This window comes from Notolepis coatsorum (assembly GCF_963971535.1).
Source record: "Notolepis coatsorum genome assembly, chromosome: 1".
Taxonomy (NCBI): Eukaryota; Metazoa; Chordata; class Actinopteri; order Aulopiformes; family Paralepididae; genus Notolepis; species Notolepis coatsorum.
In genome coordinates, this window is record NC_140165.1 from 318,984,982 (window position 1) to 318,999,981 (window position 15,000).

At 43.0% G+C, this 15,000-nt stretch overlaps 1 protein-coding gene across 2 annotated transcripts in view; it reads right to left on the reverse strand.

Annotated features, from left to right (window-relative positions):
- The window catches only part of ankk1 (ankyrin repeat and kinase domain containing 1), a 26,789-nt gene that overhangs the window by 10,169 nt on the left and 1,620 nt on the right, over positions 1 to 15,000 (reverse strand). For both annotated transcript variants that reach the window (XM_084323315.1, XM_084323314.1), the window contains exons 2-6: positions 14,999 to 15,000; positions 8,320 to 8,608; positions 5,203 to 5,354; positions 4,717 to 4,766; positions 2,688 to 2,843 (exon numbers count right to left, since the gene is read on the reverse strand). The exon at positions 14,999 to 15,000 is cut by the window's right edge. In XM_084323315.1, the coding sequence (XP_084179441.1) occupies positions 2,688 to 2,843; positions 4,717 to 4,766; positions 5,203 to 5,354; positions 8,320 to 8,608; positions 14,999 to 15,000 (649 nt within the window). The remainder of the gene's footprint in view (positions 1 to 2,687; positions 2,844 to 4,716; positions 4,767 to 5,202; positions 5,355 to 8,319; positions 8,609 to 14,998) is intronic.

Below are 15,000 nucleotides of genomic sequence, written 5' to 3' on the forward strand. Positions count from 1 at the left end.
AACACAACACCTTGTCTTAGCGGGACTGTTACCTTATCATTCCATTGATCTGTAATCAACACAACACAAGGAGTCCCCGATCACAACACACAGGTGGCCATGTTCAAACTCATTTACTCCCAATGACTGTCTGACTAAATTAATGCGTGCAGTTATTTTCTTAGCCTGCATTTGAAATCCTCATCTTTCCTTAATACTGTAATTTAAATAAAGGTTAAATAAAATGTTTTTAAATGAATGTCAAGTTGTAACTTGTCAGTGTGCCGGGACTCAGGTCGCGCTGGGTGGAACCGCAAGATATTACTAAGCTACTGTAGACTATCTCTGAGAGGACTAATATTAATAATAATAATAATACTTTTATTTATATAGCACCATTCATACAGATTGCAGCTCAAAGTGCTTTACACAAAAAAAACGAAACAAAAGGATAATAATAAAAAAGATATATTTTAATAATAGCCAAATTAGACAGTAAACAATAAGAAAAAAAGAATACATTCAAAAATAACAAATAAAAAGATGATAAAAACGATAATAAAATATTAAAATAAAAAATTATAGAAATAAATAAAATAAAGACAATAAAATAAAGATAATAATTCACTTAAAAGCCTGTTTAAAAGGGTATACGTTTGGAGCTGTTTTCTAAAAGCAGTACCTGAGAACTGGGGCTGCTGATCCCAGGTCTGTTGTTTTCTAAAAGCAGTACCTGAGACCTGGGGCTGCTGATCCCAGGTCTGTTGTTTTCTAAAAGCAGTACCTGAGAACTGGGGCTGCTGATCCCAGGTCTGTTGTTTTCTAAAAAAAAGTTTAAGAAATGCAAGCAGTTCCATTTATGCAGATGGCACTACAATATATGCTTCGGCAAGCAATGCCAAAGACCTCAGCAGTCTTCTTCAAAGTGAGTTAATGCAGATTTCTGAATGGGTCACGGTAAATAAGCTGAAACTAAATGCATCCAAAACAAAATGTCTAATTATTTGTTCAAAGCATGCTCAGAGAGAGAATCACAGATTAAATATTTCTTTGCAGGGTGCAGATATTGAGCAAGTTAAGGAGGCCAGATTGCTTGGAGTTATAATAGATGAAACACTCTCTTGGTCAACTCACATTAACAATATTGTAACGAAAATGAGCAGAAGTATTTCAATTATTAGACGGAATGCCTATTTTTTAACAGACACAGCTACCAAGCAAGTCATTGTATGATACAATCACTAGTTTTGTCACATCTGGACTACTGTCCAGCAATCTGGTCAAATGCATCCCAAACAAGACTTAAATAAAATACAGCTTACTCAAAATAGAGCTGCAAGACTTGCATTGCATAGCTCAATTAGAAACAGTGTTGAGAAAATGCACAAGGAACTGTCATGGATGAGAGTCAATGAGAGACTATAGTGTGTAGTCTTATTTTGTTTATGAGAAATATTTATACTTTACATAAACCTGTGTCTGCCTCTTTTTGCAGCTGGTGCTTATTAGTGATGGTCATGGCTATGGCACTATAGACAAGCATTGAGGGGTCGGTTCGCCCTGCCGAGACCCAGAACTGAAGCCTTAAAGAAAACTGTAATGTACAGGGCAATGTCCTACTCGAATAGACTTCCACAATATTTGGTTTCAATTACCAGTAAGGTGGGATTCAAGAGGAGACTACGAGTGGCTGTAATGCAGAAAGAGATTGATTTTGGTTGGGTCTGATCTGTGTCTAATGAATGGGTTCTTGTGTTGGGTTATGTGTTGTTTTGGAATGTCTTTGTCTAGTGGTTATGAGGAGTATTAGAGTATGAGTGTATGGAATGTTGTGCTGTTTTTGAGCACGTTTTAGTTTAGGGTTAGGGTTAGGGTTAGGGTTAGGGTTAGGGTTAGGGTTAGGTTAGGGTTAGGGTTAGGGTTAGATGTCTTTGTTTGTTGTTTTATTGATATTTGTTATTTTATTGATATTTGTTATTGTTCTATATTAGAAGATTTGGCATACATATTTGTTTGTATGTCTGATTTTGATTGGTTTAATGTTCTATAATTGTTTGTATATTTTATTGGTGTTTTATTGATATTTGTTTTGTTTTTATGTTGTTTTATTGATTATTCTTGTTTAATTTTATATGTTTGGATCCAGACCCCAGGATGAATAGTCGCTGCTGAGGCAGTGACTAATGGGGATCTGAAATAAAGAAATAAAGAAATAAAAGCAGTACCTGAGACCTGGGGCTGCTGATCCCAGGTCTGTTGTTTTCTAAAAGCAGTACCTGAGACCTGGGGCTGCTGATCCCAGGTCTGTTGTTTTCTAAAAGCAGTACCTGAGACCTGGGGCTGCTGATCCCAGGTCTGTTGTTTTCTAAAAGCAGTACCTGAGAACTGGGGCCTGCTCTGGGGCTGCTGATCCCAGGTCTGTTGTTTTCTAAAAGCAGTACCTGAGAACTGGGGCTGCTGATCCCAGGTCTGTTGTTTTCTAAAGGCAGTACCTGAGAACTGGGGCTGCTGATCCCAGGTCTGTTGTTTTCTAAAAGCAGTACCTGAGACCTGGGGCTGCTGATCCCAGGTCTGTTGTTTTCTAAAAGCAGTACCTGAGAACTGGGGCCTGCTCTGGGGCTGCTGATCCCAGGTCTGTTGTTTTCTAAAAGCAGTACCTGAGACCTGGGGCTGCTGGTCCCAGGTCTGTTGTTTTCTAAAAGCAGTACCTGAGAACTGGGGCCTGCTCTGGGGCTGCTGGTCCCAACACTGCTGCATGAGGCCGACCATCTGCTCGCACTCCTGGGGCCTCTGATCCGGGATCAGCTCCACGTTGGGCCTCCTCCCTCCGGACACCTGGACCAGCACCGTGGTCATGCAGCTCCCTGGGTCAACGGGACCGCGGCAGGCGTCAGGCCCGCGGGTCGCAGGGAGAAGAACAGAAGAAGCAGAGAGCGTCACCTCGGACCACCAGACACACGGCAGACACGCGGCGACGTTAATTAGGTTCCACGTGGCCCCCGTAGGGTAACTTAATCAAGGCCTTATGCCGCTAACAGGTCCCCACTGGTGTCCGTCATCACGCTGCCATGGTAACTGGTTCCTAGTTCGACTGCCTGCTAAAGAGCATTGAACGAGGTAGCCGTAAGAGATTCAGATTCAGATCGTAGGTAGGTAGGTAGGTGGGTAGGTAGGTAGTTAGGTAGTTAGGTAGTTAGGTAGGTGGGTGGGTGGGTAGGTAGGTAGGTAGGTAGGTAGGTAGGTAGGTAGGTAGGTAGGTAGGTAGGTAGGTAGGTAGGTAGGTGGGTAGGTAGGTAGGTAGGTAGGTAGGTAGGTAGGTAGGTAGGTAGGTAGGTAGGTAGATAGGTAGGTAGGTAGGTAGGTAGGTAGGTAGGTAGGTAGGTAGGTAGGTAGGTAGGATGGTAGGTAGGTAGGTAGGTAGATAGGTAGGATGGTAGGTAGGTAGGTAGGTAGGTAGGTAGGTAGGTAGGTAGGTAGGTAGGTAGGTAGGTAGGTAGGTCGGTCGGTCGGTCGGTCGGTCGGTCGGTCGGTCGGTCGGTCGGTCGGTCGGTCGGTAGTTGGGTGGGTGGGTGGGTGGGTGGGTGGGTAGGTAGGTAGGTAGGTAGGTCGGTCGGTCGATCGGTCGGTCGGTCGGTCGGTAGGTAGGATGGTAGGTAGGTAGGTAGGTAGGTAGGTAGGTAGGTAGGTAGGTAGGTAGGTAGGTAGGTAGGTAGGTAGGTAGGTAGGTAGGTAGGTAGGTAGGTAGGTAGGTAGGTAGGTAGGTAGGTAGGTAGGTAGGTAGGTAGGTAGGTAGGTAGGTAGGTAGGTAGGTAGGTAGGTAGGTCGGTCGGTCGGTCGGTCGGTCGGTCGGTCGGTCGGTCGGTCGGTCGGTCGGTCGGTCGGTCGGTCGGTCGGTCGGTCGGTCGGTCGGTCGGTCGGTAGTTGGGTGGGTGGGTAGTTTTGGGTAGGTGGGTGGGTGGGTGGGTGGGTGGGTGGGTGGGTGGGTGGGTGGGTGGGTGGATAGGTAGGTAGGTAGGTAGGTCGGTCGGTCGGTCGGTCGGTCGGTCGGTCGGTCGGTCGGTCGGTCGGTCGGTCGGTCGGTCGGTCGGTCGGTCGGTCGGTCGGTCGGTCGGTCGGTAGTTGGGTGGGTGGGTGGGTGCAGATTGATTGATTGAATCAAAATCTTATTAACAGATTGCAGAATGGGTACAATACAGTACGGCTCAATACACACAATTGTTAATAAGGGGATGCAGACCAGAGAGAGACTTTCATCTTGTTTACATCAGGGTCCCCCATTTCCAATTCATAATGCATTTTAAGTAAGGGTGCAACTTGCTCTGTGCAATCCATTCTTTGTGGATCTAGCCCTAAAGTGTTTCACCATATTGTCATGAAGGTTCGCTCACTTCTGGTAGAGTCACGACAACATTATAACAGCGGTTTGGTGATGAAGGTGAAGAAAATGGTAAATGGAGCGTTTATATAACAGCGTTTATCCAAAGCGCTTTACAATTTGTTCCTCGCATTCTACCCATTCACACACACATTCACACACCGACGGCGGATCAACCTGCAAATCGGGAGCACTTAGGGGTTAAGGGCCTTGCTCAAGGACACTTCGACACGCTGCCCGGGAGGAGCGGAAACCGAACCTGGGAACCTTTCCGATTACCAGACGCCCGCTCTACCTCCTGAGCCACTGTCGCCCCAGCCAGTGTTATGTATGTAAGTGTTACGAATACAGTAGATTCCTACCTGCGTATGGTTTCTGCTGTGCCAGGATCTCCCACACGACGATGGCAAAGCTACATGAAACGGGAGCAGACAGAAGTACTTTAATCCTCCGTGTTCTCTCTCTGCGTACACAACCCACTCTCTACTACTGCTACAGATGAAAGGTACCGTTGGAATAACAATGACTTGGAAAGACTATAACTCGTGGCAGCAATTACTATTGACTAGTAAGATATCAGTCCCTCTTTCGAGGTTCAGCAGAAAAACAAGCATCGCCCTGAATATAAACAGGATGCGGGCGTGAGGAATTAATGACGAGCGACAGGCGAGGAAAACGAAAATTAGAAAGAGTGTGTAGCGTACGTATAAGAGACGGCGGAGAGCATTAATAATGGAACAAGGTTCACGGGGAGAGCGAAGGAGTAGTAAGTGGCGACAGAATCCGGAGGTATTGACATGTGGATAATGGCGTGGGGACAGAGAGGGCTGCCCGCGGATGATGCTCACCTGTAAACATCGAACGCGCTGCCGGGAGGTTCGGCGCCCTGGGCGAAGGTCTCTGGAGGAATGTAATTTATGTTCCCTCTCGCCGTCAGCAGCTCCACGAACTTCTCCCTCTTCAAACCCTCCTCCCACTTTATTACACCGAAATCTGAAATCTTTGAGAACACATCGGGAGCCTATTAGTGCCTGCACGTTAGCATGCCCTGCTGCACACATTGTATACGAGTCTACGACGAGCTATAGTCAAGATGAGAAGCACGTTTGCAAATCTGGTATGTCATAAATGTATAGATGTAGCAGTACTGTCTATCTGTATGTCATGTATGTCATATATGTCCTGATGAATTGAAAATGGGGGACCCTGATGTAAACAAGACGAAAGTCTTTCTCTGGTCCGCATCCCCTTAACAATTGTGTGTATTGAGCTGTACTGTATTGTACCCATTCTGCAATCTGTTAATAAAGTTTTCAATCAATCAATCAATCAATCAATCAATCAATCAATCAGTCACAGACTCATACCCCCCCCCGACACTCGACTAACCGCCTCGGCCAGTCCTTCATACCAGCGGCCACCAGTTTAGTTTAGACTTTATTTGAACAGGGACAGCACACATTAATGAACATTACTGTAAATGTGTGAGACAGTGATAGCCAAAGATAATTTTCAACTGTTGTCCCTGGCCCGGGTGTTAAAAAGCAGCTAAAAGATAAAGCATACTATATATGGCAAACAGTTCATTAAGAACAGGTTAAAAACACATCATGTAAAATATGTACAGCAGACATGTACAAACAATGTACAAACAATAATAGGACATATTAGGTACACACGGTCATACATGTAGGCAAGCAAGCAGACAGGGTTAGAGTTATGCAGGGCTGTTATGTTCACATGTGTAGTTATTTCTTATTAACCATGTTTTGAAAGTGTGTTTGAATGATCTGTGTGTTTCTATATTGCGCCGGATGTAACTTGGAATGGAGTTCCAGGTCTTAGCAGCTCTCACGGAGAGAGGGCTGACTGTACTTTTCCTTATTAGTGGAACAGCTAAATCACCCGGTACAACCAGGGCCTGTTCTAGGCATAGGCAGTATAGGCAAATGCTAAGGGCGCCACCACCCAGAGGGGGCAACAAATCTTTAATTTTTTTTTAATAATTTTTTATTTTTTTTACTAATACTACTAGTTATTTCGAAATACTGAAGTCTTATCTATAGTACAGTTCCAACATGTATAACAATCCCATGGACAATGAGTGTTTTACAATGGCTCATTCATTTGGACGGCGAGTGAGAAATTCTCCAAACAAACAACTTCTTCGTCTTCTTCGCTCCCTTTACCGTGTGGAACAGAACAAACTGTGATGCAAGGGGGCCGACAGATAAAATCCTGCCTAGGGCAGCCAATTGGTCAGAGCCGGCCCTGCGTACAACAGTTCTGGTGAACCTGCTGCTCAGAGTGAACAAAACTGAAAGTGGGGGTGGGGCTAGATGCTTTTTTATTAAATCAGTTTTGTGCTCATTTTATGCCAATTTTGTTCTCATTTCAAGCCTGTCTTTTTTTTTTTTTTTTTTTTTTTTTACTGCTGTGAAGCACTTTGAGCTGCAATTCTTGTATGAAAGGTGCTATACAAATAATGTGTATTATTATTATTATTATTATTATTATTATTATTATTATTATTATTATTATTATTATTATTATTATTATTATTATTATTATTATTATTATTATTATTATTATTATTATTATTATTATTATTATTATTATTATTATTATTATTATTATTATTATTAGTCTATGATGGCGGCTCAGGAGGTAGAGCAGCCGTCTGATAATCCGGAGGTTCCCCCGGTTCGATTCCCGCTCCTCCCGGGCAGCCTGTCGATCGAAGTGTCCTTGAGCAAGACACTTAACCCCCCTAACTGCCCCCAGGATGAGCAGGTGAATATTAAAGGCAACCAACTTGTGTTCAGCCTTGCGTTCAGCGTTTCTCTGATTGGCCGCGCTACCGCGCGGCAGAGAGTTGCAGCAGCCGTCTTCCGTTGTAGAATTGTTTACATCAGGGTGAACGCTATTGTATTCGCAAATATGAGAGCCAGCAATACGCAGATTGATTGATTGATTGAAAAGTTTATTAACAGATTGCAGAATGGGTACAGTACAGTACAGCTCAATACATACAATTGTTAAGGGGATGCAGACCAGAGAAAGACTTTCGTCTTGTTTACATCAGGGTCCCCCATTTTCAATTCATCATAAAGGGAGAGCAGCTCCAGTTAACCTAATTTATACCGTAATGAATCATTAAAAAAATATACCGTTAACTGGAATATGTTGTTTCTTTACACATATGTTGGGATTATGTAATTGGTTTGTCATGACAAAACAATAAAAATCGCTACTTTACATCAGGGTGAACGCTGTTAGTAACGCTGCCACCACCCACTTCAATGACAGAGCTCTCATATTTGCGAATGCATAAACTATATCTTAAATGATGGCTATGTGTCTAATATGGCTGTCGCAAAGTCATTGATAAGCGACAGCCATATTAGACACATAGCCATAATTTAAGATATAGTTTATGCATTCGCAAAATATGAGAGCTCTGTCATTGAAGGGCTTCTACAACGGAGCACGGCCGCTGCTGCGTCAAGCCGGCGGCGGCGCACGGAAGCCGGGGACAAACCACTGCATGTTTATTATTAAGAGTCAGATAGTCCTAACAGTGTTTATTATTAAGAGTCCTAACAGTGTTTATTATTAATTAACGTCATAAACCAACTACCAGATTTATTTTGCACCAGGGAACTTGAAGGTTCCTGCCGCTTGCGCTCGCGGCAAAAGGGGGCGGGCTAGCGGCGTGGGGTCGTGGCCAATCAGAGAAAGGCGGAACACAAGTTGGTTGCCTTTAATATTCACGCGAGCAGGTCGGCACCTGGCAGGCTGGCACGGTGCCCTCCGCCGTCGGTGTGTGAACGCGTGTCAGTGAACGGGTGAAAAATGTGAGGAACAAAAAATGTAAAGCGCTTTTGGATAAAAGAGAGATATAAACGCAGCCATTTGCCATTATTCCCCATGCAGGTTATATAGGTGGAGAGAGAGAGACCCACCTTGACGTGGAGGTGGGCGTCCAGGAGCAGGTTGGAGGTCTTCAGGTTGAGGTGGAGGACCGGCGGCTTCATGCTGTGGAGGAAGTTCATGCCCATGGTGGCCTCGTGGATCATCTGGAACTTCTTGGCCCACATGAAGGTGTGGCTGGCCAGCAGGTGGTCCAGGGAGCCGTTGGCCATGTACTCCATCACCAGGGCCGGCGGCTCGGCGCAGAGCAGCCCGTACACGGACACCAGGTACCGGAACCTCACTCGGGTCACGCTGGTGGACGCCTCCTCCATCATCCGCCTGCGAGAGAGAGAGACGACGACAACAGAACCGCGATGACGGAGGAGGGCCGCGGTAATGAGCGGAGGAGGGTGTAGTTCGGTGGGAAATAGCTCCCACGCGACTCACAGCCGCAGGGGTCTGTGGATTGGCCCCGAGTATAGCCGGGTCATGGTTTTCTGGAAAGAGATATTGCTTTTGAGTTTTTCAAATGTTTTATTTTTTTTCCGTTGAGCACAATGTTTTTTTATTTTTTTTTATTTCTCTTTCTCCGATTTTCAGTTTTTCTCCCCGTCCAATTTAGTCGCCGTGCCAATTCTCCCGCCCCCTCCCCTACCTGGCTGCTGTGTGCATGTTCTCCTACGAGTCGGTACAAGGGCGTCCCGAAGCCGACCGCACGCTTCCTCCGATGCGTGTGGCGACTGCCAGTGACGTCTTTTCACTTGGCAGCGAGGACTCTCATTTGGTGAAGTGTAACGCGTGGGAGGGCACGCTATCTCCACCAAGTCCTGCCCCCGCTGAGCAAGCGCTGAGACCTGACCTGTAGGCGTCGCTGTCCACAACGCCAGATTCCCACCCACCAGCTTCCCCACCCCCTAATACTGCCAATTGTATTAGTGTGAACGACCAGCCAAGCATACATGTTAATGCATAAATCTGTACAGGATATTTCTCTCTGAAACTAGAAGATCTGTCTGAAACTAGGAGATCTCTCTGAAACTAGGAGATCTCTCTGAAACTAGGCGATCTCTCTGAAACTACAGTAGGAGATCTCTCTGAAACTAGGAGATCTCTCTGAAACTACAGTAGGAGATCTCTCTGAAACTAGGAGATCTCTCTGAAACTATAGGAAAGAGATATTCTCTATATATTCTATATTCTCAGTCCTTGCCCCACAATGGTGGAATGAACTACCCATCCCAGTTAGGACAGCCGAATCCCGTCCAATCTTTCGCCGTCGACTAAAGACTCACTTCTTCAACCATTATCTGAAATGATAAAAAAAAAAAAAAAAAAAAAAAAAAAATCTAACCCCGACTAACCTTAATGTCATGCACTTGTCCTAATAAACTAACCTACACTGTAACACGCAACACTTTGATGAACATTGTTACTCAGCTGATAGAGTTATACCCTTCTTGCTGTCTTGTCGCACAGAACTTGTAAGTCGCTTTGGATAAAAGCGTCAGCTAAATGACTAAATGTAAATGTAAAAAATGTAATAGGAGATCTCTCTGAAACTAGGCGATCTCTCTGAAACTAGGCAATCTCTCTGAAACTAGGAGATCTCTCTGAAACTAGGAGATCTCTCTGAAACTAGGCGATCTCTCTGAAACTAGGCGAACCACACAGAAACTATATGGATTCATAGACATTTGTTTTGTTTATTTACTTAGATTTATTGTATTTATTGTTGTCCCATATTTATACAAGGACACACATAACGTGTCGTGGCGGCCATAGGTCTATAAATATAGCCAGTTCAAGCTAATATAGGAATGTTAAAGATGTAATACTGTCAGAGGTTAAATGGTCAACAGGAAATAGGGCTAAGAATCCAAACATTCTGAACGTTACCCCTAAAGAGACGTATGGAAATATGGAAATAGTATGAATGGATGAATGAAAACTTTATTTAACAGATTGCAGAATGGGTACAATACAGTACGGCTCAATACACACAATTGTTAAGGGGATGCAGACGAGAGAAAGACGTTTGTCTTGTTTACATCAGGGTCCCCCATTTTCAATTCATATAGACATTTATGACATACACAACATGCATGACATTTATGGCATAAGGACATACAGGTATTTAGTACTGATACATTTGTGACATAAACGGTATTCAAATATACAGTACTGTTACCCATAGATCCTGACAGAGTATACAGTACATATGATGGGGAGGGGACTGTACATTAAGAGGGGGTGGGTGGGTGGGAGAGAGATATACATACGGTGGGGTAGGTTATAGGTTATAATACTCACAGCAAGTGTCATTGAGACAGAAATACCTATCCAACGAGACTGTGAGAACTATGACCTATATATGCATCAGTCTTTGTGGCCACATGCTGCCATTTGGCATCCCTGCAATGGTTCCACTAATGATATGCAGTGTTTTGTTGATTGGTAAATTTCTTCTTTTTTTTTTATGTAAAAGGGATTTACTTTTATGCAAAAAAGAAAAGGCAGGGAAAGCCATCATGGCAGAAGTGTGTTCTACAAAAGACAAATGTATAGAGAGACAAGTTAGCAGATAAACAGTATAAAGGGTTTTTAAATGATATGGCACAGGGTGTACAGTGTTTAGATATTGGAATTATTGGTGTCATATTGCATATGGTAAATGGCTGCATTTATATAGCGCTTTTATCCAAAGTGCTTTACAATTTGTTCCTCACATCACATTCACACACCGACAGCAACCTGCTCATCGGGAGCGGTTAGGGGGGTTAAGTGTCTTGCTCAAGGACACTTCGACGCGCTGCCCAGGGAGGAGCGGGAATCTAACCGGGAACCTCCGGATAACCAGCCGACTGCTCTACCTACCGAGCCACTGTCGCCCCATATGGGCACGGTAAGCAGGAAGCAGGAAGCAGGAAGCAGGAAGCAGGAAGCACTATTACTACGTTTCCGACTGTTTGCTCTACGGGCGCTACAGGACTCCAAGTCAAGCAGACCCAGGAACAGCTTCTTCCCCTCAGCCGGCATCTCTCTGAACCCTGTGTCACGTTGACAGCAGACCCAGGAACAGCTTCTTCCCCTCAGCCGGCATCTCTCTGAACCCTGTGTCACGTTGACCCCAGACCCAGGAACAGCTTCTTCCCCTCAGCTACCATCTCTCTGAACCCTGTGTCACGTTGACAGCAGACCCAGGAACAGCTTCTTCCCCTCAGCTACCATCTCTCTGAACTCTGTGTCACGTTGACAGCCCCCCCCCCCCACATACCGCACCATATACTGTAATAATCATAGTAATCACCTCATACTAATAGTCTACCCATATACTCTGTGATATGATAACGTGTACAACAGGGCTGTATATACCGGCGCATATTTACATTCATATATTTACTGCATAATATATATATGCATAATTGTCTGAATATACCTGCATATAACCCCTCTATATACTTACTCATACACCTGCATATAACCCCTGTATGATAGCGTGTACAATAATGCTGTACTATATATACACCGTATGTATTTATTCTCACTGCATATAAATCTATCCACAGTTTCACTTACTTACCTGCACATAGTCCTTTACTATATATCTATATCTGTACACATCCTTATCTTACTAGTTACGCTGCTGGCCAGCATGACTTACTACTACCATACTGTCTTTACACCTGTATCACTGTACATATTAATACTATATCTATATCTGTACATATCCTACTCTTACTAGTTACGCTGCTGGCCAGTATGACTACTACCATACTGTACTTACACCTGTATCACTGTACATATTAATACTATATCTATATCTGTACATATCCTATACTCTTACTAGTTACGCTGCTGGCCAGTATGACTACTACCATACTGTCTTTACACCTGTATCACTGTACATATTAATACTATATCTATATCTGTACATATCCTATACTCTTACTAGTTACGCTGCTGGCCAGTATGACTTACTACTACCATACTGTCTTTACACCTGTATCGCTGTACATATTAATACTATATCTATATCTGTACATATCCTATACTCTTACTAGTTACGCTGCTGGCCAGTATGACTACGACCATACTGTCTTTAGACCTGTATCACTGTACATATTAATACTATATCTATATCTGTACATATCCTACTCTTACTAGTTACGCTGCTGGCCAGTAGGACTACTACCATACTGTACTTACACCTGTATCACTGTACATATTAATACTATATCTATATCTGTACATATCCTATACTCTTACTAGTTACGCTGCTGGCCAGTATGACTTACTACTACCATACTGTCTTTACACCTGTATCACTGTGTACATATTAATACTATATCTATATCTGTACATATCCTACTCTTACTAGTTACGCTGCTGGCCAGTAGGACTACTACCATACTGTCTTTACACCTGTATCACTGTACATATTAATACTATATCTATATCTGTACATATCCTACTCTTACTAGTTACGCTGCTGGCCAGTATGACTACTACCATACTGTCTTTACACCTGTATCACTGTACATATTAATACTATATCTATATCTGTACATATCCTACTCTTACTAGTTACGCTGCTGGCCAGTATGACTTACTACTACCATACTGTATTTACACCTGTATCACTGTACATATTAATACTATATCTATATCTGTACATATCCTACTCTTACTTTACGCTGCTGGCCAGTATGACTTACTACTACCATACTGTCTTTACACCTGTATCACTGTACATATTAATACTATATCTATATCTGTACATATCCTACTCTTACTAGTTACGCTGCTGGCCAGCATGACTTACTACTACCATACTGTATTTACACCTGTATCACTGTACATATTAATACTATATCTATATCTGTACACATCCTACTCTTACTAGTTACGCTGCTGGCCAGTAGGACTACTACCATACTGTACTTACACCTGTATCACTGTGTACATATTAAAGGGGAACTATCTTATAAATGGCCTTTTTTAGTGTTTAGCATTGTTTCCTAGCTATGTGAACTTATATTAATATGATCTATGTCTCAAAATTCTCATATTGGCGCATTCTTCCAATTCTCCTCTGACAATATTCACCCTCACTGAACTGAGTCGTCTGAAAATGTGCCCTATATGTGATGTCATAAAGACACCGCTGCATGTTAATGTTCAGGGGGGCCGGCACGGTGCCGTGGTTTAGGAGCCCAGGCTCAAAACAGCTCGAGATCTTGAGGTAGAAAAATGCTGTTTTTGAGGACTTGATTAGAAATACAAAACAATGAATAAAAAAATATATATATTACAGAGGTGTTCCATAGACTCACAGGAATTGTGTAAAAGTGCCCAAATAGTGAAAGAAATAGTAAAATAGTTCCCCTTTAATACTACAACTCTGTACATACATCTGATTAGCACTATTACTCAGTAGTACTAACTTGTATTATGTTGTACCCAGTTTAATCACCTGTACATTGTATATTGCTGTTGCACTTTACTGCTACGTCTGCACTCTGTTTGGAGGTCAACCCTCTTTTCGTTGTACTGTACTTGTGCACTGCTGTATATAATGACAATACATTTCAATCGAATCTAATGTTTAAGCATCTCAGGAAACAAAAAGTTCCCAACGGGGATTTTTTGACTTGACTTGAACTTCTTAACGCATTTAAAATTGATATCCAGTCAGTGACAAACAAACTCCACGTCTCTCACCCTGAGGCGTCGCGCTGAATTCCTCCCGCAAAAAGTGGCCTCTTACCTGATCACTGTGTGCTAATAACGACATGACGGTTGCCATACCTCACCTGTAGAAGCGGCGATAACGACATGATGCATCTCTGGTTAGGATCTCTGTTAGGATCTATGGGTAACAGTACTGTATATTTTGCATATCGTATATATGTCACAAATGTAACAGTACTATTAGGGCTGACCCCTATTAATCGATTAGTCGACTAATCGGTCGAAAGGGGCCGTAGTCGACTGGCCAACCTCTTAGTCGAATATAATAAAAAAAAAAAAAAATTGTATTTATTTATTTTATAATTTTTTTCAAAAGAAAAGAGGCATAGAAGCGTGACTAACGCTAATGGCACGCATACCAGAGGCTAACTGCCTACGAAAACAGGCACAGAGGCACTGAAAGAGGATTTCGCCCATCTAATGAACACACTAGACTAGACACATATCAAGATGTATCCATCAGTGGACCAATTGCATGACTTTGCAGAGGACAAGAAGCCTTCAGTCGACTCCATCAGACATTAAGCACCCCCACAGCCCAAATGGAATGATATAATAAAAAAAAAAAAAAAAAAGTTCCTTTAAAAAATAATATACTTTTTTTTTTTTTTTTTTTTTTTTTAAGTCGACCAATAGTCGACTAACGGCAAATTTTGGCCAATCCTAGTCGACCATCCAAATCCTTAGTCGGGGACAGCCCTAATTACTATATACCTGTATGTCATGTATGTCCCTATGCCGTAAAAATGTCATGTATGTTGTGTGTGTGTCATAAATGTCACTATGAATTGAAAATGGGGGGGGACCCGGATGTATAAACAAGACGAACGTCTTTCTCTGGTCTGCATCCCCTTAACAATTGTGTGTGTTGAGCCGTACTGTATTATTGTACCCGTTCTGCAATCTGTTAAATAAAGTTTTCATTCATTCCTTCATCCATTCATGACGCAGGGCCGCGCTTGTGATCAGATAGCTCACCT